This window comes from Diadema antillarum, unplaced genomic scaffold (genome assembly GCF_040938485.1).
Source record: "Diadema antillarum isolate AM-2024a unplaced genomic scaffold, OU_Dant_1.0 scf00000035, whole genome shotgun sequence".
In the NCBI taxonomy this organism is placed as follows: Eukaryota; Metazoa; Echinodermata; class Echinoidea; order Diadematoida; family Diadematidae; genus Diadema; species Diadema antillarum.
This window is the reverse complement of record NW_027270924.1, coordinates 2,564,134-2,591,767: the sequence shown is the minus strand read 5'-3', so window position 1 is coordinate 2,591,767 and position 27,634 is coordinate 2,564,134. Positions and strand designations below refer to the sequence as shown.

The window sequence follows — 27,634 nt, the reverse complement described above, 5'->3', positions numbered from 1 at the left end:
ATTTTGTAACTAAATGAACATTTCGTCCACGAAATGATAATTTCGTTAAGAAAACGGTCATTTTGTTGACGAAATGACCAATTTCGTAACGAAATATTCTGTGCAACACTTGGCGCTCCATGGTTTTTGTCCATAGTTTAAACCATGGTTTCATTTGTACCACCTTCGTGAATTCGGGCCCATGCGAAAATGTCGCTATCCACTATGGTCATAGTGCACTTACGATAGCCTGGGTCAATTCGCGAAAACAAAGTCTCGCAAAAATCTCTGTGACCTCCTTACAGGTTAAAATATGTATTCGCAAAAAGAATCATTTACTGTAAAATGATGAATGTTCGCGTGCATTTTAATTTTGCTAATTTCACAAGAGCCAAGATTCACAAAATTAAAATGCATGCAAAAGGTATTGTCTACACTATATGCATTGAATGTTTGAGGCAAAAACTTGTGAAAAAATGTCATGCCGTGAAAAAGACTGTTGGCTCCCATTTGCAAAAATTTAATTGCAGCGAGAATATTGTGTTTAACAGTATTATAAATTCCATAATGTACACATATTAGAAAAAGAAGAAACAATAAACCAGGTATCGGGTAACACTTGACATTATATCATATTGTATTACAGTGTATATCAGTCATGTGATAGTCACTGGATAGTAGGAGTCATTGTGAGACCTACTTGCTTGTATGGCAATCACGGGTACATGGTGTACTCATAAAATTAACCTTGAATAATTCAAATTGTATCAATCATATTTAACCCGATTGCACAAAATCAAGTATCATACTATGCAAAAACATCACAGACTTTTCTAATGCTTTGTTCCAAGAACATCAGCAACAGACCAGCTAAACTAAGTCTCACACATCAGGTATAACAGTCACACTGGCAGGGGTCTTTCTCACACTCACATGCCTGACAATTAAGATATTGTAATTTTATCCAGCAATTTTTGGTGTGGATGAAGCTTTTGCACATTTCGTGAGGAGCCAAAATTTGCAATAAGTAAAATGCACACGAATGCTTTGCCTGTCCAATGCATTGAATGCCACTCACCAGATAGTGAAAGTTTCACACCGCACCAAAAAAAAAAAAAAAAAAAAAAAAATTGTTGGTTCCAATTCGTGATTATTTCTGGTTTTACAGTTTTTCTCACACCTCACTAAAAAGTCACAATTTAGGACAATCTTTTCCTATCAGAATAAGCCAATGTATTAGTTTTAGTGTATATATGCACCAGATCACATGATCTTCAGCATCAAAGTACCACAGCTCCTTACCCTGGCTGCAGCCTGGGACATCCCCCTCCCACACCTTCTCACCCGCAAAGTTGCTTCACTCCCTTGACATGTCACACAATAGGCCCATTCACACAAAGGGACAAAGTGCGATTTAAAAATCGATTTTCTTATCGCAATCAAAATTTCGAAATTTTTTCGTGTGTGGACAGAAAAATCTCACTAATTACCGTGATCCCTATCGCGATCCAACTCGCACTATTAGTGCGATTTTTCAGAATAATCGCGATTATTTTGCTTGTTTACAAAATCAAGTCTCTTTGAATCGCGCGTGCGCGAAACTCTATTGGGACTGCGGGGTCAGTCTTCGGTCATGCAAGTTTCACGCATGCTCAATTTGGCCACTGATCGTTCTTTCCTTGCTGCGAAGTGCGATTTTTCCCTGTGTATAAACGGTCGAAAAAAAAAAATCGAAATTTGGATCGCGATTGTAATTTCGATTTCCGTTGTGTGTGAACGGGCCTATTGTCACACAATGCCACACAATCTTACTTGATTCTATCTGCGTTTTAACCAGGGAGGTGGAACCCACTTCCCTCTTTTGTAAACCTTGGCAACTTTGCAGCAGTGCTCATGCAATGTTGGTATGTTTGCATAGAAGCAAGCTCCAGTATACCCAGTAACTATCATCTATTCAGTCTTCAGATAGTGAAAAAAAGAAAGAAGCTAGAGTCAAATCGACTCTGCAGAGATCATCAGTGGCGGATCCAGAGGGGGGCGCAACCGGCGCACGCCCCCCCTTTAATTTTCATAAAAAACAAAAGAAATAAAAGAAAAACAATGAAATGAAACCCGCAAGTGGCACTAGAAATGTTAGTCACGCCCCCCTTTACAGAATTCCTGGATCGGCCCCTGATCATGATCACACAATATCCAACCTCTATCTGAATGTTGTGTGAATTAGTGGTACTGCAGCGTGCGCCGCAAGCTTTGACAGCTGCAAAGTGAATGCAGTATACCAGTATGCACATTTGTTCAACTTCACACTTAAACTAAGCTTGCACAGCACATTTATTAAATCCCTATTGTAAAATGCAATGCAGCCTAATACCCTTCCACAGAGAGTAGGGTAATGAAGTACCTTTAGTTCAATGAAATAAGAGTTGACACAGTCAGTCACACCAGTGCAAAATGAAGACTTTCACAAGAGTAACTTCCTTCAGTCTGGATTTTATACTCACCCTGAAACTTTGTGCAAAATGCTCTCTTTCCCAGTACAGTAGCAGTAGGACTGTAGAGCACTCGAGCGGTCACATGCACACTTTTAATACCAACACAGACGACAAGATATGTCCATTATATACCAATGTACATGTACTCAGAAGACCCACAAGTTGACACACACACACACACACACACACACACACACAATTGAACGAGGGGCACCTGACACAACCAGGGTAGCAAAACAAGGAGGTGTGTCTCCCATTCAGACTGGCCTATGAATAGCACCCCACCCCACCCCCCCCCCCCCCCCCCCCCCCATTCAGATTGCTCTCAAACATGAACAATCTCTGTGTCCTTGGATGTTCATACCATCCTAGTAGACATTTTTGCACTACGAATAAAAGGCTAATTCTTTGTTTACCAATATTAAGGAATAGTGAGGTTAGGGGTGGGGTTAGCAATGAGGGTAGGGGTAGAGAATACTGTGAAACATGATAAATTCGCGGCATGAATTTTTCGCGAAATGGAGGCGACGGCCTTTTTTGCAGCATGAAATTTTCGCGAACTGCCACTGGCATTCAATGCATGTACACCTGTACAGTGTAAACAAGAACTTTCGCGCACATTTTGATTTCGCGAATCTTGGCACTCGCGAAATTAAAATGCACGCGAACATTCCTTGTTTTACAGTATACTAGTACACAGAGATTGGGGTGGGGTGCATATCATTAGCTAATAAGAAACATACAGCAACTCCAGTAACACTGACTTCCTTAAAAAGAACAATTTAAATCAAATAATGAGTAGAATAGTTCAAGTTTCATATAATGCACAGTTATACTCGGAGGAAAAAGAAAGCGACAGACTAAGACTAGAACAGTATTCATGTTTTCCTGAAACAGTGATCGAATAGCAACTGAATCAAAATGTAGGCCTATATGACGAGATAATGTGATGACGTCATCACCTCACTATTCTCCCACTGCTTTGTGTTGTAATCATGTGACATAAATCATTGTTTTGTCAATGTACATGTAATAGATTATATCATAGCGCGACTTACTGTAACTTCCTCTTCTATAAAAAATACTCACATTCTTCAACTCCAGTATCCAAATGGTATAATTTGAAAAAAAAAAAAAATGTGATTTCTTTTCTTTTCTTCATGGCAATATCTTTACTTTTTTTTTCAGATCAGTGTGAGGGACTGGTGAGGTATAGTATTACTAATACATCCTCACTGCATGCAATGTGCATTCTACGGTTGTGACTGATGATTATCTTTTTTTCCCAACAAAACATAGGAAACTTGAAGATTCTTCCACTGCCTTATGATTTGCCTAATTCTGATTAAGTTTTAGCTTGCCCCGTATCTTTGATTTGACATTCTAACATATCAAATATACAGTAATTTCAGGCTTATCATGATTCTACTTTTCAAAGAGAAATCTGGAGGGATGACCTGCATCGCACTTATAGATCAAGGGTTTTAGGTTACAATTTTGAGGTGGTCTTTGCCATGATACTAGAAATCTGCTGAAAATAAAGATTCTAAGTGTTGCAGAAAACTCATGTCCTGTTAGTACAAATGTGAATGCATGTCTTGCACCTATTAGCATACCAGAGTGATGCATGATAAACATTGCAACACATTAAACAATGTATAACATGTTGCTTTCTACGGGAACAGAAAAATTAAACCTGTAGATCAGTGAAAATTTTTTCAGGAAAAAAAATCAGACACACATAAAAAAGTTATGAATTCTGAGAGTTTAGAGAGTCTTAATTAACCCGTTGAGGACGGTTTGATTTTGCTACAACATGCATTTTCCATAGACACTTGCGAGAGTATACTCGGGACTCATCCTCAATGGTTAAGACAAACTAATTAGCAACTCTGTGTAACACATATAGTTGTTGAGCAGCACTCCATTTAGTTTGTATTCAAGTACACAAAAATCAAATCTTAATATTTCTTGTGAAATGTTCTTTTCTTTAAGGAACTGTTCTTGGTATCAGGATAGACTTTGTTCGTGTGTATGTGTGTGTGTGTCCTCCTCAGCATAACTTCTGTATCTGTGCCCAAATAACGTTATTTTAAAAAACAAAAAATTTATCAAATTTTGTGTAAAGAACAAATGGGCCGTCGGCTCCAATTCGCGAAAATTTCGTACCGCGAAAATATCATATTTTACAGTATGTCTTACTCTCTAAACTTTGATTTTTCTGTGCATATGAATGTGACTGATTTTTTCCTCAAATTTTTACTGACTAACTTGTCTGATTTTTCTTCTTTTTCATGAAATTAAAAAGCAATATAATATCAGGATGGAATTTCCCTTTAAAGGTGAAAGAAACCAAAATGAGGACTGATGGAATGCAACAATATTCAGAATGCATCAGTGAAAGTTAGAGGAAAATGGGACAATCTGTTGAAAAGTTCTAAATCTTTAAATCTTTAAACCATCGCTGGAGGAAAAGACTATTACTACGAGTTGTACACTTCGTGATGTCATGCATGGAAAACGATATACAGATACATGTTGTGTAGGCCTACTACTAGTATTAAGAAAATTCAACAATTTTTTTTTTGTAATGAAAAGCATGCATTCCATGACTTGATGATACTGTCATACATAAAGGGTAGTTTTATTTTACCCTGCTTTCTGAAAGAGGCAAGTGAAGCCACCTTTTATTATGCTAGAAAGCTAAAATATCTTGAATTTTCTTTATACTTTCTTCCAAGAGTTTTATAGGCAATGGGTGAAGTACAGCCTTGTAAAACCTATGGAGCAAAGCCTCCTGTAAACTCCGCAAGCTTGAATAGAATCTCACCAACACATCAGTACCTCGTATTAGAGTCTGTAGGTTAACATGAAAGCCTGTGATAGAGACTGATACAATTGTACAGTATTAGAGTCTGTAGGTTAACATGAAAGCCTGTGATAGAGACACAAAGGAAAAATAGACGATAAAATGCACTCAACAAACACATAATGGCATGCATGACTGCGATGAAATTGAATGCAAGTGACACAGACAAAGGAGACGCTTCACAACGATTCACAATGGACAGGTTCGCAAATCAGGGAAGAACTGCTATGTGCGTGACAACAGAGATCTACAGTTTGTACATAGTATATCCAGGGCTGCACACTAACCCATTTTTTCTACTGGTCTGACCTGTCTGTGTGACCAGTGGCGTATCTAGGGAAAACGGCGCCCGGGGCAAGCGCGAAAATTGCGCCCCTAATTTCTGAAAAAGACTAGTGTTAAACCCTAACCCCATCCCGGTAGAGACTTTAAGCAAAGTCCTCATGATATGCTTTTCAAGCCCTTAAAAGGGGTCTTTTGAGGGTGATTTAAATGTAATGAATTTTGATAAATTTTGGCGAGCGAGTGCAGCGAGCGAGCCGAAAATTTGTGTATTTCAGCTGACAAAACATGGAATTCTTGTCATTTTTGCTTATCAAATCGTACAATTCTAATCAAGATAGTGACGGCCTTATAGATAACGATTTATCTATACCAACAAACTGAGTACTTTAAAAAATATTCTAAACCAGAGGGGCATTTCGTGAAGCATTTTGTCCTACAACTTGTTGCACAAAATTTGCTTTCAGCCAATCAGAAGCAAGGATTTCAGTAGCTTTTAACAGTTTGTCAGACGAAATATCTGACAAATTGCTTCATGAAATGCCCCCCCCCCCCCCATGTACGCGCGAGTGAGCCGAAATTTGTATATTTCCGCGTCATCATCACGTTTTGTTCTTATCTCCTTTTTAATTTTGATAAATTTTGGCGAGCGAGAGCAGCGAGCGAGCCGAAAATTTTGTATTTCAGCTTACAAAACATGGAACTCTTGTCATTTTTTGCTTATCAAATCTTACAATTCTAATCAAGATACAATGTATAGTGACGGCCTTATAGATAACTATTTTTACCAACAAACTGAAGACTTGAAAGAATACTCTGAATTAGTACAAGCGAGTGAGCCGAAATTTGTATACTTCCGCGTCATCATCGTCACGTTTTGTTCTTATCTCCTTTTTGTTTTGATAAATTTTGGCGAGCGAGCGCAGCGAGCGAGCCGAAAATTGTTGTATTTCAGCTTACAAAACATGGAACTCTTGTCATTTTTTGCTTATCAAATCTTACAATTCTAATCAAGACACAATGTATAGTGACGGCCTTATAGATAACGATTTTTACCAACAAACTAAGGAGTTGAAGAAATACTCTAAATTAGTACGAGCGAGTGAGCCGAAATTTGTATATTTCCACGTCATCATTACGTTTTGTTCTTATCTTGTTTGATTTTTTTGGCATCACACACGTCGTGACGTCGTGCATAACGTCGTGTCATGATGATGCATTGATCAAACATTTCCTGGTTACGTTGTGTGAGAAAACAACACACTATTAACAGTTGATTTGCTGTGCACCTAATCTTTATACCCAATGGAAAAATACAGCTATAAACAAGCAAACATTTGCTATCATCGAGTTTCAAAAGAAAGGAAACTGATTTCTTTCAGTCCAAAGGTTCAGCTTAACCCGTTGAGGACGAGTCCCAAGTATACTCGGGCAAGTATCTATGGGAAATGCGTGTTGTAGCAAAATCAAATCGTCCTCAACGGGTTAAGAATCATGAACCTTGCAATTACAAGTAGGCCTATTATTATGTCCTTTCAAAGAGTGAAGACAAGAGATACAAAGGTACAGGGGCCTCACCTGAGGAAGAGAACCCATTTCTATCAAAATTTGCTCATGCTTCAATTGAGTAGATCACATGCTTGTTGTTTGTATAGTGAAAAGCAAAAGAAACAAAAAAGAAGGAAATGTTTTGGTTTTGGAATATAGACAACTTTAATGCATATATATGTCAAATGAGACAAATTTTTGATTACACAGATCTCACATGAAGTGGTGAATATCACAGCCAAAACTTGTGGACGCAGCTCTTCTAATGTCACTCGATGATCAGGAGGGGAGAGGGGAAGGGGTGTTTTTGTTGCTGTTTATGAAAGTCTGCTTTAATTCCTTGGGGTAGGGGAGGGAATTCTGAAAGTTTCATTACCACTGTTCGTCTGGGCTGCTGGCAGCTCGGGTGAGATGGTGATGCGGTTGCTATGGGCAGATGAGATGCTGAGCGACACAGTCTGTGTAGTGATTGGAGGACGGGCGTGGTTAGTCTCGGCATAACAATGGCTGGTCCTGTCAAGGCAGAAAAGATTCAAAGGATGCAGACAGAGCTATGAGCACAAAATGTGGGGATCATCAGTTTTATGGATTATAACTGGAATGACATTGATATCTTTAATGAATTATGGCTGGTGAATGTGCTTAAACTTCATAAGCTTGCATGGTGCCAGAATATGACATTGTTATTTATCCCTGTCTCTGCCAGCAACATGTTAAAATCAGTGAAAAGTAGACAAATCTACTCATCTTTAGGAAAAATCACACACATAAGTGTACAGCACATACAGTGTAAAGACAGGTTCACATACAAAGACAAAACAATGCACATTCCTCAATTTTTAATAGGCAGTTTGAAAAATTCTTGTCTTGAAAATTGGCTGATCACATGAGACTGACAATGGCAAAGTCATATTTTTCCAGCTGTCAATTTTTTATGACAAACATATCTACTGAATTTAATATAGCTGCAGATATAATCATCAAGATCATTTAAAGGAGACCTCAGGATAATTTTCACACTTTTACATTTGAACAAGGTATATCAGAATTTATAGTGACTGGGATGAGGATTAAATGCTTTCAAAATTTACAACAAATTGCAATGAACAAAGGATGATGACATAGCAGCCTCATCATAAGAATGCACGAGTTGGGGTTCAAGAGAGCAGGACAAAAGAAGAAGGTACAATGGTTTGTATGCATATAGATTCTACACAGGTGAACTTGTTATGCAAGCGGTATGGTAGGTGTTCAACCCACCGACCGGGTCCATAACGACCGACCGCGCATTATAATGGCATTGCGCGTACAGAAAGAAAATGTACGCATGGGACTACGCGCAACGGTGTTCGATTCTTCACTGGGCTACGCTACCGAGTAAAATGTGGCGAAAACAACAAAGTATTCCCTCTAAATTACCGAAATTTAGCACAATCGAATAAGGTTTATCGTGTAACTACAGGGCAAGTCCAAGATAAGGTCCCCTCAGAAGGCAAAATTTCATCTTTGCTCAATATTGACATGTTTGATATCATTTTGAAGCTTATGAGTTGAAGTTTTGATTTCCGTGGAGGAAAAAATGATATTATGTAAATTTATGCAAATTTCAAGGGCTTCATTTGCATATATGTGAAACACAGCGTTACGTATGGGACATTTATAAAAATTCATATCAATTCAAAAGAAAGCAAATAATATTTGATTAATATGTGGACATAAGAAGTTCATCACATAGTTTAACTTGGTATTAAAATTTAGGGATTATGCAAATGATCATGCAAATTAGCTCGTGTCCTATCATGAGATGTCCCATACGTAACAAAATGAGGTCCTTTTTTTAGGTTTTTTCTGAAATTGCTAAGGTTGTTTTAATGCCCTTTTGGAAAGTTCTAATTTATTGTTTAGAGAAATTAAATACCAGAGAAAAAAGAAAAAAAAAGTAAAAGAAATATTTTTTATTAGGCATTGAAATAATGTTACGTATGGGACAAATGCGTTACGTATGGGACATCCTCATACATATTGCATGTGAATGCATGTAGCTAGCTGGGAAGGTCTCTAAGTACACAAATGGTCAATCATCCTGAAGAAAGCATCCCAACATTGTAGCTACTTTTGAGTTATAGACACTTGAAACAATACATGAACTTGACTGAAACAATTTTCAGAAAGGGGAGGGGAAAATGGCAAAATACACAATGAAAATTCCGCTTTAAAGGGATGGTATAGTTTTTGTAGAAATGGGGATTCAGTTTTCAACATTTAAAGAGATGGAAACCAATTATATGAATTACTTAAGAGCATAAAATCCTAAGACTAGAGGAATTCAAAGTTTATGTGATGGAGATCCAATTTGAAATGGTTGTGATATATATAGAAAAAAAAAAAGTAAAATGATTTTTTTTTAATTGCAAGTAATACACAAATTGTCATTATTCAGTTTTCAGTAGCAGCCACAACAAAATTCATGGGTATACATATTGAGGTGTGACTCGAATCAATGACCTGACTGCTAGACAGACATGGTTTCTACTCAATCACTGGGGTTCCACGCAGCAGGTATTGCTTATTTATTAAACTTAATATTTCTTGTGTCAAGTTTTTTATTGAGTCTAAATGGCAAACTGCCCTTCATCAATGGAAGTAAACACTTTAAACTACCAGGTATTCAATTTTTCAGTAGTAACTATCCTGATAAAAATAGGGCATACATACTCAGGTTGGTCATAAAAAATATAGTTCTAATATGATTGAATGTGATTATGATGGTAAATATCTGGGGAATATTGTTCCCTTGTCAATCTGGATCAGTATTTGAGTAATTTCAACTGATTCCACCTCAATAATTATGCAAAAATTTGTTTATGGGTATTTTGCAAAATCATATTGCAAAAATACCTATAAACATGCTTCTCCACACACTAAACGAATGGGGGACAAAGGGCATGCATACCCAGGTTGGTCATAAAAATATAAAAATATGATTGAATATGATTATGATGGTGAATATTTGGGGAATATTGTTTCCTTGACAATCTGGATCAGTATTTGAGTAGTTTCAACTGATTCTACTTTAATAATTATGCAAAATACCCATAAACATGGTTCTTCACACACTAAATGAATGGGGGACAAACTGTCTCATACGTAACTGTCCCATACGTAACACGTCATGTCTGTCTTTGATTAGAACCTGTAATTAGAGCTTTTTGCCTAATGACATGAAACTTACCTGTGATAATCTTGAGTGTTGTGACTTTCATCACAGTGAGTTACAAGTTGTAGAATGATATACTTTCAGAGAGTTTTGAGGTTGAAAAAAATGTTCAAAAAAACAAAATTTTTCTGGTCCCATACGTAACGGCACATATTTTCTCTTCTAGAATATAATTGTCAAGGTCATTTTTCTCCATTTTTTACATGATTATACTTCTTCTAGATATCAATCACCATGATGAAGTTCAATATGATCAAAGGCCATTAACACTATTTTTCAGGTCATAAAAGTCTCTGAATGTCCCATACGTAACGTGCGTGTTATCTTGGACTTGCCCTACATATAACTAGGCCTACCTTTGCTGACTCGTTTTTAGATGTAGAGTATCCTTCCGTAATAAATTTGACGATTTTGACCACAAAATTGTCACCGCCGCTTGTACGATCGTGCACACACGTTACACATACACATGTCATGACATAAACATTTTGTCGCCCGCTACGACCGTACGAGTTGATGCAGAAACGAGAAATGAATGTGAAAAAAACAAACCGACTCATCTAATTTATTTCAATTACGATGAAAAGTTTCCTAATGAAAATCGAGTCAAATTCATCAAACAGTCCTTCAAAAGTAATATCGAAGGATTCAAAATATATTCAAATATTATTGGGGAAAAAATGACGGCTAGAAAAAAAACAGCGGCCTGTCGAAAAAACGCATTTAAGTGCTCTTTATACGTATTGTCAGGGTGGTCGGCTGAAATGAGCAGGGCAACTGAGTGCGGAAAAAATGACACCCCACGCGTTCGAAGTCGCCATCTAAGAGCGCGTACCTCAGATCGCATTTTCAGTGCGCGCTTGTGAATCCGGAGTATTTTCTCCACACGTGAGTAAAATTTCAGGCAAATTGTGAGATTTTTCACGTTTCTATTGATAGAAAAACGTTAGGTGTCCGGTATTATGAACACCCAACCATACTGCAATGGAATTACACTGCTACATTTCTGAAATATGTGAGGCTCCTGCATTGTACTGTATGTCATCAAATTTGTTCAGTGTGATTTGTTTAAGATTTTTCAGAGTATTGGTTTCTCTGCTCAAGGACCACAATAAACTCCACAAATCTATACATGGAGCTGTTAATTCATGTACAACACAATGTGTTTTTTTTTTCCTTTAAATCATCTGGAATGCCCCTTTAGAGAGCACATAGATACAACAGACACACAAATACAACATGCATAAAGATACTGGATTTGTAACTCAGGAACAATTGACCAAGGTACGACACCCCCTTTCAAATGGTACAAAAGTCTCTCTTATAATCATGATTGCAATTTCTATTGCCAAGGGAGGATGTTATGTTTTCTTTGGCATTTGTTGGTTTGTTTGTCCGTGTGCAAAATAACTCAAAAAATTGTGAACAGATTTGGATGAAACTTACAGGAAAGTTTGAGAACGACACAGGTAACAGATGATTACATTTTGGTAGTGATCCAGGAATTTTTGTGGATCACTACCAAAATTCAATCATCTGTTCCTTGTGTTATTGTCAACCTTCCTGCAAATTTGATCCGAATCTAAACACAACTTTTTGAGTTATTTTGCACACGGACAAACAAACAAACAAACAAACAAACAGACAATTTATGAAAACATAACCTCCTCCCTTGGTGGAGGTCATGAAGCCAGAGTTGGTTTGCAATGCAATGTACAGAATGACAGTATTGACACTGTTGTGTGAGATGACTGTTGAGATCGAAGCTGAAACATGATGTCAGACTCAGGGTATGTACATTTTGGGGCAACCCAGCAAACAAATTCAGCATGTGTCATTGTCATAACAGTGCCGGCCCCTAAACCCCTTGGCCTTGCTTCTAATCATAGATGTTTCTACAAAAGAAAAAAGAAAAAAGGTGAAAGTCTAGATCTAGACTCCATAAAGTCTAGTTGATAGATCTAGGGTCTACTCTTAGTCTTACATGTGATGAATATCAAAATAGAGACAAATGTCTACAATTGTGCATGGTGCATACAGGAAGGAAGTGACTAGACTAGCCCAACTAGACGCTGTGCAAAGCAAGGTGTCTCCATGCGCCAGCACGGTGCAACATTTGTGTACAGCGACAAGGTTGGGAATAGTTAAGACTGAACTAGACCTGGATATAAAGAAATATGCACGAGCTGACAGGAAATCTCAATTCTCACAAGCTATTTGTCTATATAAAAGGACATGACACTGAAAATTTTTATTATACACATGTACCTCATATATTTAAGATTCTTATCACTGACTGGTCAAAAGTATATCATGTGACATGGTGCAGTTCTATCATTCCCTCAGGGTTTCGACTTTCCATCACTTGTCTTAAAGGTCAAGTGATAGAATTTACAAAGTCAAAACCCTTGTGATAGAATACGTAAAGCCTTCGCGACTTTTGCACACAAAACAAGTACACGTAGAACTGGACTACTTCACAAGCAGTGTCCACACCCTACACATTCTACACAATCAATTCACTTTAATACCAAGGACGTTTAGCTTTTAGCTGTTTAACTCTGCAACTACGTTAGTACTCCCGCTTACATGTTGTAGGCTTAGGCCCACTTCATACTTGACTAGCCCTGGCCTAGATCTAGACATAGCTAGTTGCTAGTTAGACCTAGTCTTAAATGGAGGTAGATTTACTGTATGTTAATTGCTCTGTAAGACTGTAGGGTCTATTCGGATGGTGGTGGTGCCTGGTGGTGGAAATTATCACTCGCTCCCTCGCACCACTCGGTTGACCCTTCTGTTCTAGTTCCGAGGCCGAGGCGTTAGCCGCGGGGTGATAGTTCTAGAGTGTTATTAGGGTCAGTATAATGAAAAGCAGCACCTTGGGAATGATAATTTCCACCATCATCCTCATACAGGCCCCTACACATCCGTGTCCGCACACATGCATTCACCGCCACGCACAGGAAGCACGACGCGACAGTAAGCACGACGCGACAGTCGCGTTTACAGACTGAGTTGTACATTACCGGTAGCGTACATTCACTCGGCCGGATCCGACATCCGGTGCCAGGTCAGTACGCCAGTACGAGGAAAACACCGAGGGAAAGAAAACACAAACATGCAGTTGAGATCGACGTGTTGATAAGAACTCACTTGTACACTGGCTCAAGAGAATGACCCCCAGCTGCAGAGCAAATACTGATAATGATGAGTACCGTTATAGTCCTTAATTGTTCGCCGGGAGTACGACTACGAGGTTGTGCTGCTAGCTGAATGACGATCCACACAAGAAAATATCGCATGTATTGTACGTATTGACCGTTTATGTACGTGTACTTTTTGTGCTAGTGTTACTGTACGTTACTGGGATGGGGGTAAAAATGGAGGTGTGTCAGCTCAAACCGGCCCTGATTGGCCAATTGATGGAATGGACTCTTGGATGGACTCGCGCATGGAAGAACGGAATGATGGTTGACAAGGACCCCAAGAAGCACCTATGATTTATTGTTTTAAGTGTTAGGGGTCCATTTTCATGTAATATAATTATATGAGTTTAGGTATTATGATAGGCATATATATTTTCTAGCATACAGATAAAAAAAGACTCGTGACAACACAAAAAGTGAGGATGCAAGGCAGACACTATAGCTCTATCTTTTGGTAAATGAAAAAAAAAGAGATACTGATGTGAAGCTGGAACCCCTAGCCCCCTCTTTTAGATTCATGCAAGTGTATACCAATTTACAATTAGCGACTAAAATGTCCCCTTTTTGAGATATTTTTCATTCTAAATTTTGATGATGATCTACAAGACTTTATATCATTGCTTGAATGGATTGTATAGTTTTTGGTAACTTTTTTTTTCTTTGAGATAATGAGAAACCTCAATTATGAAATAAGAGAGATGATGCATGACCGGCGGAACAACCCCAAACTGTTTTCATCATAGCATACAAAGGAATACATAAGGTGTCACCACTTTGGGCCCCCACCTTTTCATTTTTTTTTTTTTTTATTTATTTTTTTACCCCAGAAGTGCGTAAGAAATAGTGAAGTGTGAGCGCGGTAAGGCTATGTTTTTGTGCTGAAGACCCCGGAAGTGGCGCCAGAAGTTGCGCTGAAAGCCTTTCTTTTCTTTTTTTTTCATTTTTTTTTTGGGTTAGCTCATGAAACCCGGAAGTGGCTCGCCGCCCCCCCCCCCCCGCCCACCTTTTGAAACGTTCCGCCAGCGGTGTTATGTAATTCCAAGAGGGATTAAGCATTTATTTAATGAAATTGGTGTTGAAATGGCTGAGATATCCAAAACAGAGCAATCCTGATAAAAGGTGGACCCCACCTTTTATCATCAATTAGGAATGCTTTGTTTTACCACTTGCTATATCAACAGCGATCAGTGGTCAAGGTCCATACCTTGCAAGCCTTTCAATTTAATCCAATTTCAGTTTAAATTTATTCAACCAATCAGTTTAAATAGAAGTCCAATCAACTCCCATTTTTTGTTTCAGGATATGTATAATGTTAATTCAAATATACATAACTATAACCCGACGCGTCATTCACCAGATTATCATTAAATAATCCCAAACTTATTTTAGCTCAAAGATCAATAAGGCATCACGGACCGGATGTATGGAACGCTTTACTCAGTTACAGAGCCATGTTCCTCTCTAAATTCCTTTAAGGTATCATTTAAGAAATGCCTTATTTCAAAATATTAGTCATACCAAATAAAAGAGATGAAATAAGTTTTTTTTTCTTTTAAATTTTGACTCATTTAGTTGATTCATTTCTTTGTCATTCATTTAATGATTTTGTATAAAATATAATGATCTATTTTACAATAAACGAACATGGGTTTTCTGGAAATTTTCAAATTAATCAGTATCAATCCACACGCATAATACGTGCACACACACATATACACACGTGACGCACACTCACACAAACACACACACAAATACATTTAACATAAACACATGCATGTCCACAACCATGTGGACCAACCAATACATACTCACATCCATAAAATTTGTTTTAATTGACTTATTGTAATAATAAAAACACATTTCACTGCACTTAATGCACTTCATTCACTACTCTGCACATGTTGTTTTTTTCTTTTTTTATCCCACGTACTGTCGCCCCCTTGTGGACTCCACAAAATTAGCACAAAGCATTTCAATGGGAAATTGCCCATTTTGTATATGTATTTCATGTCTCTTATTTCTTTTTCCCCATTTTTTTGAGATTCTGAGGCTGCCATCACTAAAAGCATGTGCTTAAAGATGGCAGGCTCTTGCATGTTTTTTTTTTCTTCCTCTTTATTCTGAAACAAGTGTATCCTCGGTTCCTTTGATCTCATTAAAGATTGTGATTATGATACTATGAATGTAATGTGTTTTTTCCTATTATGTTGTCAGATGCACGTGTTGTCATTTTTTTTTTGATTTCCTTGAAAAAATGCATAAAATCGAACTGAACTGAACTTTGATTGATACAAAGTAACATGATTCAGGTGAACAGCTCATGTTGAATGATAATTTTATTCTAATTTTAGAGAAATGTATCATGGCTTGAAAACTGAAAGAAAATGTATTTTAATTTAATCTAATTCCAATCTTTTATCAGGGTAATCCACTCACCAATAAGTAGTGGTCTTCCATGGAGCCCTGAAAAATAATGATGAACACATGTAAATCAAATAGCAAACGTGTAAGATAATAACATTATATACTCAGTATATATACTGTAAGTTGCAAAGTATAACATGAAATTACATTGTATATTGATTATGCCACAACAAGAGTTCACCAGAATGCCGATATAGCAATTAAAACACTATAGGGCAGGAATTATTAGCTAGCCCAGAAAATATTTGGTTGAATACTTAACAATTCAAATAACAATTTTGTTTAAGCAATCTTTTAAACGAATATATGAAATTTAGAAGCTTATAGCTGATCTGAAGGATAATGTATATAGCTTGTTCCATTCAAGTAAAGAAGATACGATTGGGCTACACTTGTGACAATCAGAACGAAATCTCGGCACACGTATAGACTTCCACTGTCTATATAATATAGTATTAGCCTTGTGTGATGTTCAGGTACCTGGTACATCACTAGGCTTAACTAAGTGTACCTGAACTTCAAAGGTTAGAAGGTGCCAAGTTATGAACGCATTTAAATTATCATCATAGCGACCTAATGCGACTGCCGAACTCGAAACATTTGTCTATAGTGTCATCCATTTCAGACTTTTGAATAAATCAGCCGTGGACGGTGTGTCTTTGTCCAATATTATTCGTGCTGCCCGCTTTTGATTTTTTATTCTTTTTGTAGTTCGTGGGGGATTGAAATCTGTTTGACCACACAACAGAATAGTTATCAAATTGTGGTCACACTATAGACTGTTAAAGGAGTGTACAGTTCTGGTCTAGGTGAGGATTTAGCTTTTAACGTTTTGCGAGATATTCAGAAACCACTCTATGTGATGTCAAAGAGCATGCAATTCTAAGGGGTATCAAAAGTTTATTTGGTGAAAATCGGTTTTGAAATGGCTGAGATATCCAAAAACAAGGTGAAACAAAGAGATCCTAATAAAAGGCGTGGCCTGTCGCCTTTTATTATTATCACTTTTTTTTTTTGGATATCTCAGCCATTTGAAAACCAATTTTAATCAAATAAACGGTGAATCCTTCTTAGAATTACATGCTCTGTCATATTTCATAAGAGGTTTCTCAATATCTCACTTAGGAATGTTCAAAACATGAATCCCCACCTCAACCAGTACTGAAATGAATGAATGAATATCACTGACAGAACAGACCGTTTGCAGGAATTGAATGTTTCAAGAGATTGAATCTTGAAATATCAAATATCTATTCCAGATCTTACTGTAGTTAGGTTTATTGCCACTTGGTCTATGTATACTATCAGACAATGATCAGATGGTCCACTTCCTAGAAGTGATAGATCAGAGAGGTGGGAAGAGATTATCCATGTGGTGTATAGATCAAATTACTTAGTATATTAGTGATCAAAACAGCTCAAAACAAGAGAGACTTCTAGTACACTGTAGTAGACACGCAAGCAGTACAAACTCAGTGTTCTGACTTATGGCGTGCGTGACTGTATAGCGCAGCGTTCGCGTAAGTTCTGTCCTATTCCGATCATATCCACGGTCGTCGCCTTCGTGCCCGCGCTATCGTACGCAGCTGATTATAATCTCTTTGGCTGGTACGTAGTGCCGTACGTATTACGCACTTGTCGTACGTGAGTATCTAGTAAGTAAACCATTAGTCCTTCCGCTACAATTCGATGTGTGTTCAAAGAGTGCTTCTATACTCTTGCTTTATTCGTTACGCGTATATTACGTGTGGTACCTAACTTGTACTGGATTGCGACGGTGTGAGGCAAGAAAGATGACGGAGTCAAATAAAAATGCATCGTTTTCCGGACAGTCCGGGCAGGGTGTACCATCCCAAAACCAAGGCTACAAACTAGCAATGAAGCCCTATCAACGGGAGAACATAGAATTTCCGCATTGTGACGAAGTCTCAAAGTATGAAAGAATAGCAAAAATCGGACAAGGGACATTTGGGTAAGTCATTCACACATACACAGCGCAGCCCTGTCGCTGTACACAAGGAGTAGTGTATTGACACTTATCATTGAGATCAAAAGTTCAACACCAAAACACCGTTTTAAATTTCAGTTGAATTTTCAATGACAATTTCCAATACAGATGAGTTTCTAGTTCTACCCTATATGATGGCTGATGCTGTTTGAAATCACCTACTCTACTACTTGCTCACAAGATCAAGGGAGCTGGGAGGAGCGGTTTGGTGCATGGCGTGTGATTTTAGTGGCAAGTTTAGCCCTTCTATACCAGAGCCCAACGTTTAGAGGGAGTGAAATGACTGAGCAGGGCACCAGGGGAAGGATGGGGGGGGGGGGGGGGGGGGGGGAGATTGTCCCCCCTCCCACAGTAAGGACTAAGGTCCTGGAGTATTAGCATCATATTTGAGCTGCACGCATATAAATCTTGCAATCTAGTGGCGTAGTGCATACTAGACCTATATCAGTCCAGGAAACCCGCTCATGAGGACCGCTCCCGCGTACGAGGACTGCCCCGTCTCATGAGGACCGCCTCCACGCCTCATGAGGACCGCCCCCACGCCTCATGAGGCCCGGGGGGAACGCCTCACGAGTCCCCCTATCACTTCTTACTCGTCTCACATCTGACGTATAAATTGTCCGACTAGTCGGATCAGGCCGCTAGGTGTGGCAGTCTTGCATTGTGCGAACACGCTGGCGCCCGTGTTTTGATGGGCGCTCTGCATCGGTTGATTAAAACTCGATTTTTGAAAAAAAAACCCAGACAGGATTTTTTCTTCTTGTCATCATGGATAGTGGACATGTGTGTGTAACAAAAAATCACCGTGCAAAGTTGCGACAATTTATACGTCAGATGTGAGATGAATAAGAAGTGAATAGGGGGCCTCATGAGGCGTTCCCCCCCGGGCCTCATGAGGCGTGGGGGCGGTCCTCATGAGGCGGGGCAGTCCTCGTACGCAGGAGCGGTCCTCATGAGCGGGTTTCCCGGACTGATATTTATTACTTAGACTTATTCTGATAAAGGGAGGAAAAGAAAAGAAAAGATTTTCCTGAGATTTTTCTTATTTTAGTTTAATTTAGACCATCATTGGAACCCATGTTTTTGTTTGTTTGTTTATTTTTCCTTTGTGAGGCATGAAGAAAAGTTCGTCATGCAAGTGACGTGAGTGTTAGAAAGACCCCTATTAGGCATGAGACGTGGTAGATCTGTGTAAGGCATGAAAGTATGCCTATCACTATTACTAGCTACTCTGATGAAGTGTCGTGAGGGTAAAGTGTAGTGGACCCGTGGCATGGCTTTCAGCATTCTCAAATGATGGATGAATGCAAATGTACATTTTTGTCCCTTTCTTTGTATTGCTACTCTCAAGAAGAGACTGTTACACTGCTTACAGCTCCATCGCAGTGATGGTACAAAAGGCAGGAAGAAACAGAAAGGGCAAAGTTTGGCACTTACAAATGTATCCATTATGCAAGAGCATTGAAGCCACACCATAACAAAAATTGTCTTTCAGCTATTAGTACATAATGGATCATATGATTGTTGACATTTTGATGAATTATATGTTCTTTATCCTTCCAGGGAGGTATTCAAAGCAAAACACAAGAAAGACAAGAATAAGATCGTTGCCCTGAAGAAAGTCCTCATGGAAAATGAGAAGGAAGGGGTAAGTATAGGGCCATCCATACTTCATGTAGTGGTAATCTTTTGTGCAGGACTGTGTAAATCTCTGGCAACTGCTGTTAAATATCTGTTGTATAGTCAAGAGAAAAATCAATTGCTGCCCACTAAAGAAAGAAAAGAAAGAACAAAAATATATAATAATGGTAAAGAAAAAAGGAAAAAACACTCTACATTTAGCTATTTTGCCACTTGGATAGAAGTAACAAAGTCTTTTTGACTACATTTGTACTACATTTTCAGAGTACTAAAGTGTACAGTTCACTCTCATTATAACAAACATGGTTATAAGGAAATAAAATTCCAGGTCGCAAAATTATCGGCTCTATTTTTTTTTAATCGTTTATGTGTTTGGGTATCATGAAATTTCGATATAATGAAAGAAAACCGAGGACTTTGTTGTAGTGGGAGTCCACTGTATATCCACCATATGTATTTGCAGTGTTTTACAGTCTTGGACTTGGAAGACAATTTTCCTTGCCTAAGAGATGATATGTTAGCAATGGTATATGTGTTCATCATCATTTTTCATTCATTTTCTTTCATTTTATTGTTTGCTTTCCTTTTATTAGTTTCCAATTACAGCTCTGAGAGAGATCAAGATTTTGCAGCTCCTGCGCCATGATAATGTTGTTCCTCTGCTTGAGATTTGCCGAACAAAGGGTTTGTAAACAAACCTTTTTTTAATAATTAATTTGCCTAAATTGATTGTTGTTTTACCCCAGTCATCAAGTTTATTTCCAAAATGTACTACAAATTGCACTTTTACAAATTCTATCTATGTTTGAAAAAGTCGTGGTAGTGTTTTGTTAACAATTGTGGAGTTAGACCTGCCTATAAAGACCACCCAAAGGAGAACGAAAAAGTGGTCATCATGGGCAGGTTGTCAATATACCGTAGTCAGGTTCATTAAAAGGGAGTCAAACCCGTATAAAAATATACATGTGCATTGGGCAAATGCAGCAATATTAGTAGAACACATCAGTGAAAGTTTGACCAAAATTGGACAATCCGTTCAAAAGTTATGTATTTCTAAAGTTTCAGTGCTGCCATCACTACATGAGAAGACTACAACAGTTCCACAAATGTATTATTATCATATTTATTTCAATTACAAGTGCATGTTTCCTTTTCTTGAAAATGACATTAAAGGGGAATAGGATTCCCCTTGTTTCTGAAAGAGGCAAGTCAAGCACCTTTCATTATGCTAGAATAATCTAAATATATGGAATTCTCTTCATAGTTTGTCTATATCTTTGTCCATATGTGACATCACAAACTGTTTTAGTCTTCTGAAATTCATAAGTTTTGAATGGATTGTCCAATTTCCCTCAAACTTCTCTGATGTCTTCTACTGCTGTTGCTGCATGGACTCAATTCACATGCCCAGTATATAAATGTATTTGGATTTCATTCTCCTTTAATTCAAGATATGCTTACACTTTGAAGAGAAATGCATTTTGTGGTCTTTGAATGGGTACCTGGTCTTGATAAATGGGTTGTAGCTGGGGAAAAATAGACTGTGTTTCAAAGTGTGATGATGCAGAGGAAATGTATTTTCTCATCATTCCTCCCATTGTTGATTCAGTGGTGAGATGTTTTTGCTGGAACATTTGCCTATATACAGGCACAGGTGCTGTAGACCACTTCCACACCTAATGGCCCAAATTCATGAAGGTGGTACAATTGAAACGATGGCCAAAACCATGGACTATTTGTATGGAGTTCCAAGTGTTGCATAGCCTATTCTGTTACGAAATTAGTCATTTTGTCAACGAAATGTCATTTCATTACAAATGATTATTTCGTTGACGAAATGACTGATTTCGTAACGAAATAGGCCATGCGACACTTGGCGCTCCATACAAATTGTTGATGGTTTAAACCATGGTTCCAATTGTACCCCCTTTGTGAATATGGGCCTTTATGTCCAAATATTGTTTCTGAAAGAATGCCACCATGGTGTGATTTGCATGTCAATTATTATATACACGTTTTCATATAGATACATGTAAGTACATCAGAGACATTTGCTTCTAATATTGTTCACTTTTAAGATTTTACAGGATTAGAAAAAAAATATTGATTGATTGTCAATATTTTTATGAAGAAAGTACATACTCCTTCTAATTCAAGACTTGCTTACATTCAACACCCAGCCACTGCTTACAACCGCTACAAGGGCAGCATCTACTTAGTGTTCGAGTTCTGCGAGCATGATCTTGCTGGTCTCCTCAGCAACACCAATGTCAAGTTTTCCTTGGGCGAAATCAAGGGAGTTATCAAGCAGCTCCTGAATGGACTGTACTACATCCACAGTAACAAGGTCCTCCACAGAGACATGAAGGCTGCTAACATCCTTATTACAAGAGCTGGAGTCCTCAAACTGGCAGACTTTGGACTAGCGAGGGCGTTCAGCCTGCCTAAGGCTGACCAACCAAACAGGTACACGAACCGGGTAGTAACGTTGTGGTACCGCCCTCCCGAGCTGCTGCTCGGGGAGAGGAACTACGGGCCGGCCATTGACCTGTGGGGCGCAGGTTGCATCATGGCGGAGATGTGGACTAGAAGCCCGATCATGCAGGGTAACACGGAGCAGCATCAGCTGACGCTCATAAGCCATCTTTGTGGCTCCATCACTGCGGAGGTGTGGCCGGGACTCGATAAGCTGGAACTCTCCAACTCGCTGGAGCTACCCAAGGGACAGAAGCGGAAGGTGAAGGATCGCCTGAGGAGTTATGTCAAGGATAATCAGGCGCTGGACCTCATTGATAAGCTCCTGAGTTTGGACCCCAAGTCGAGGATAGATGCCGACCAGGCTCTGAATCACGACTTCTTTTGGTCGGACCCCATGCCAGCAAGTCTGGCCAAGATGCTCTCCACCCACAACCAATCCATGTTTGAGTATCTGACTCCGCGACGACGCATCCAGCAGCACCCTCATCCCTCCCACAGTTCCACCAACCAGCGCAACCCACACCACGCACACCCCTCCAACAGACCCAGCCACGTTCCTGCTGATCAAAACTATGACAGAGTCTTCTGAACTGTCTCTACAGCATACCTGTTAGTGCATTCATGAAAGCGTCACTCATTGCAGTGATAACTAACAGACAGATACTGTGTTGTCAGTGTAGCACATGAACTGTTCAGCTCATTCTCCACATCTCTCTTGTCATTTGGGAAGTTATTTATTTTTCATCCGTCTCTCTTCCCAGTGAAATATGGAGAGGTGAAGAAGTAGGTAGATAGATATAAAGACAGAGAGAGAGAGAGAGACAGGAGAGGAAGATAAAGAGAAATATTTACAGTCCTTGCTGCTCATTGGATTACATGATGGATCTTACAGTTGAATGTCAGGTGGTGCAGTACGTCAATATTTCCACCAAGTTGTCAAATGCCATATTTTTGTCCAAAGTGTGAATCATTGTGCAGAGTACACAGCAGTGCTCTGTGTGCAATGAATGTTGGGACTTTGCGTATTGAATTTTCTAAGTTCATTTTCAGCCCACTATGAAAAAGCTGCAAATTCTTATTTGTGCAGACATTTCGCTTCCCGTTCTGGAAGTTTTGAAGTTCATGTGGTGAAAGCAAATTTAGATTAGCGTAGGGAGTGAGAGTGATATAAAATGGGTGAATACATCATTATAGATGGTCACTGTGTTTGACAATATTGCCACTTGGTTTTTATACCCCGCTGTGTCTCAGAGTTATATGTTCTTTGATTCCCTAGGGGTGCTTCACAAAGAATTAAAGTCAATCTTAAAAAGTTCCGATCCACCTAAAATTATGGTATGCTGTGTGTGCGTTCAATGGTATTCTATCTTCCCAATGAACATGAAAAATTGTGGAGACTTTTTATGCAGCCATTGATGTACAAAATAGTGACAGTGGAATTTGTCTGAAAATTTTGATAACAATTTCTGGTGGATTCTAAAAACATTAGATAAAACTGAACGTGGAAACCAGTGAGTAGCATACCATAATTTTAAGTTGACCTACACTTTCAAAGATTTACTTAATTCTTTGTGAAACATCCCCCCCCCCACTGGCGGTGAGTTGGCTCAGTCGGTAGCGCGTCTGCCTCACGATCACGCGGCCCGGGTTCGAACCCGAGTCTGGACTGAGCAATGTTGTGTGTAAACATACCGTCTCCTCTAGCAAGAGGCAAAACACTCTGTCCCTCGGATAGGACATAAAATGGAGGTCCTGTGTATGAGAGAGTCACAGCTCATGCACGTAAAAGATCCCGCTTCATTCATTCATCGCAAAGAGCAGGGTGTCTAACCCGGTGAAGTGGTCCTACCCCACATCCAACTGGACCCCATGGAAGACCAGCTTAGTGTAGCTGAATATGGGCTATCCAGCCATCTTCACAGATTGAAAATGAACAACCCCTTTTCTGAACTGAGGCTATGTTATCTGGTTTGGATTCAGTTGTGGTGAAGTGCTACTGTTAATAAGCAGGCTGACTTTTGGACAGTGTTTTCCAATCCATTTCTGAGGATGTGAAAATAATAGCAGCATAAAAGCCATTTGTGACATGGAAGCCTGTCGCAGATACACTTATCTTCTGCAACTCATTCTATTCTTCCTCAAAAGTTTTGTTATAAAATATGGAAATTTGAATAAAATAAAATATGGAAGATGGAAATTTGAATACAGTGTACTACCAACAATGTAGTAAACTTTTACAATAGTTGGTGTATGTGTGTTGTTGTCGGGTTTTTTTTTTATGGAAATGATGTTCTTTCCTTATGAAATTTGATGTAGCATGGCGTAGAATATGGAATTTTTCCATAGGGTTTCTATCATAGATATTTTTTCTTCTGTTCACGAATATGTTTTGATGATCTTAAGGGGTCATTTTAGAGCCAGTCCATGTATTTGATCAAGAAAATCCATGTAGACCAGGGCAGACTGATTTTATGAACAACATACCTACAAACCATGGCCTGTTTTTAAGAAAGTGGGCATTAAATTATAATTATGTGATGGAGAAGAGAAATACTGCTCGACTGTGCAACATATTTCACTGACCTGGCATATTATTGTATGACAATTGTGTGGAAACATAGGGCATAGGCAGCATTTCAATCTCCATGCTAGCATGGATGTACGACACTGTGCAAGGAGATTTATGGAACAGCATGGAAAGATCTATATGAGCAAGTCTTGGACTCTTGCCAAAGTGACTCTTGAGAGGTGTTGTACTAACATCTTTACATTGTACGTGTATGCACTTGATCACAGAAAATTGTGGTCAATATGTCAAATAAATGTACACTTTACAGCAAAGGAAAGTTGCTTAATCATTGTGTACAAATTCCTTGGTGAGTGATTGTGATTAGTTGAATATAGATTTCTTTGGGAGAAGTGAATTATGCAGAAGCTGTGAAGACAAATCACATGGAAATTTTCATCTAGTTATGAAATATCCATATGGCTGTATGGCCATAAGTGGCATTCTGATGAATGAGAATATTGTAGGTTTTAGATTTTGGATTACAAAAACAAATTTGTATGAACTATAAAGTTATGTACAGTACTTGGCAGCAACGTGTAAACTCAACCCCGAATTGCGTGTATTTACTTGATGGCTGTGAGTGAATACACAACAAAGAGCCATATTATATGCTCATACACTGTATTTGTATGTTTGTTTGTTTGTGTGTGTGTGTGTGTGTGTGTGTGTGTTTTTTTTAGGGTACAATATGCAGCATACACTGTAATTGTAAATTTGATGACAGCACATTGGATCAACTGATACAGCTCCCCAAGTTACCAGGAATTCACTTCAAGCTCACAAATCAATGTTTAGTGCATTTAAATAGATGCTGTATAGTACCTGGTGGTGGTGAAGATGATGATGACAGTTACGATTGTGTTGATGATGATGGTGGTGGTGATGATGATAATAGCGGTGGTGTTGATAATTATGATAAAGATTGAGAGGTGACAACAATAATGATTGTGGTTTGATGATGAAGATGATGATTGTGGTGATGGCGATCATGACACAGAAGATAATTGCGTTAGTGATCATGATATGTTCTAACTGATCATGTTCTCTTATCTCGGGCAAGGTGTTAAAGCTAATACATGTACCAATAACAAAATGAAACATTGGGCTGCATTGTCGTTTAGTTTGCATTGTGACCTCTCATGGTAATCTGTGATTACCATGGATGCTACAGACCAAACATCTCTAAGGTGTGAAATCCATGGTAATTACATCACTGTTTCTACTGATAGCAATCCCCTCCTTCATGTTACACAGTACTCTTTCAAACTTCTCACGAATTCAAATACATGTATCGTAGATAAAACGATGCACACACAAGTCTGAGATGATAGCAAAGAAGCGTTAGCAAACTTTTATTGCACAGATCTACTGCTCCATTATCTACAAAGTAGCATACTGCACATTGTGTTTTAAAGACAAATGAATACTCATATTTTGAAATGCATATGTACAAGCTTTGCTTTGGCATGAAACATCAAGACAGGATCAATGCCGTTGTCCTGTCAATTCCCAGAAACACTTCTATGGTCTGGTGCTGTATCTTCTCATCATATTTAAGTATTTTTCATTGATAGGTAGAAGGAGAGAAAAAAAAAATTATTGTCATTAAGATACACAAATTGCTTGCTTTGGATAAATTAGAGCTTTTGAAAGCAGTGCGCAGTTTAAATGCTAACTCAACAATTGACAATATATCTTCATTTTTCTAGCATAATGAAAGAATGCTTGACTTTCCTCTTTTTTAGGGGGTAGGGGAACGATATTGCCTTCAACATTTGTCAGTAACACGAGGAAAGAATGTGTACTTTTCATAGAATATGAAATTTTGTGGATTTTTTTTATATTTTCCATTTGTGACATCACAAATTTTAGTCTTCTTACCCAACAGTTGCAGTACTGTACAGAAACTTTGAAAACTTCAGAACTTTAAAACATATTGTCTGATTTTCATCAAACTTCGCTGATGTTCTTTAATACTTGTAGTATTCCTGCATTCACTTAATCAACAGATGTTACCAGCCAGCTCAAAACCCACAAAAAGTATCAGATTAGGATTCTCCAAAATTGACCAAAATATGTGATTTGGGTTGACAGATCCAAATTGCTTAAATTTCTCTTACGTGGGAAAGAAATCTTTCTCTACCTACTGACAAATTTGGTGGCTTCAAACACAAAGGAAACTGAGATATTGTGAAATAGCCACTTTACTGGACCATATCTTTTCTGGATGGATATTACTTTCACTGGAATTTTTATTGATACTTCTGCCCAGCATGCCTGAGTGACCCTAATCTTTAAATCCTCTTTTTTCCATTTCTATGGAACTGCACCTCCTCACTTTCTCGTATCAATCACTTTTTAAATGGGTTATACAGATATATTTGGGGTCTCATTTCTCTCTTAACTATGGTCATCAGCATAGTGGTAAGATTACATTAGTGCACAACAGCAGTCATGCCCAGTGGTTGCAATTCACATTTTACAGACTACCTGACCAAAAACTGCTCTTCTTGCTGTCAGATTAGTCACTTACAAACAGCATTTATGAGCTAATGAGCTAATCTTAAGCTGAGTTGGCATCACATAGATAAATAGATTCACCTCTTTGGAATTATGATACATTTTACAAGGAAATAAACTTCTGCAGTTCATCTCTCCCTGGGGCCCGTTGCATAAAACTTACCATTGAATTTCTATGGTAACAACCGTCAAAATTAGGCGTCACAGCCAATCAGCATCAAGGATTATAAAATTTACCGCTAATTTGAAGACTTACCGCTAGAAAGGAGCGGTAAGTCCAGCGGTAAGGGTTTTATGCAACAGGGCCCTAAAGAGAGATCAATAGCAAAATGAATATATACAAGCCTTGAGATTACAAAAATATAAAAGTGTACATAATATATTTTAGATACAGTCCACGC

The 27,634-nt window shown here is 38.4% G+C and overlaps 2 protein-coding genes across 2 annotated transcripts in view; one reads left to right on the top strand and one right to left on the bottom strand.

The window, feature by feature from the left end:
• The window catches only part of LOC139743886 (kynurenine--oxoglutarate transaminase 3-like), a 35,027-nt gene extending 21,412 nt beyond the window's left edge, over nt 1-13,615 (bottom strand). Inside the window, exons 1-2 of the mRNA XM_071654355.1 lie at nt 13,541-13,615; nt 7,547-7,683 (exon numbers count right to left, since the gene is read on the bottom strand). Coding sequence (XP_071510456.1) covers nt 7,547-7,669 — 123 coding nt within the window. The 5' untranslated portion in view covers nt 7,670-7,683; nt 13,541-13,615. The remainder of the gene's footprint in view (nt 1-7,546; nt 7,684-13,540) is intronic.
• A 4,195-nt stretch (nt 13,616-17,810) lies between these two features.
• On the top strand, nt 17,811-22,944 carry LOC139743876 (cyclin-dependent kinase 9-like). Its single transcript, XM_071654342.1, has 4 exons — nt 17,811-17,989; nt 19,589-19,673; nt 20,260-20,350; nt 21,847-22,944. Exons 1-4 carry the CDS (start codon nt 17,811-17,813, stop codon nt 22,731-22,733), a joined length of 1,242 nt encoding a protein of 413 aa, XP_071510443.1. The 3' UTR covers nt 22,734-22,944.
• The last annotated feature ends 4,690 nt before the right edge of the window (nt 22,945-27,634 follow it).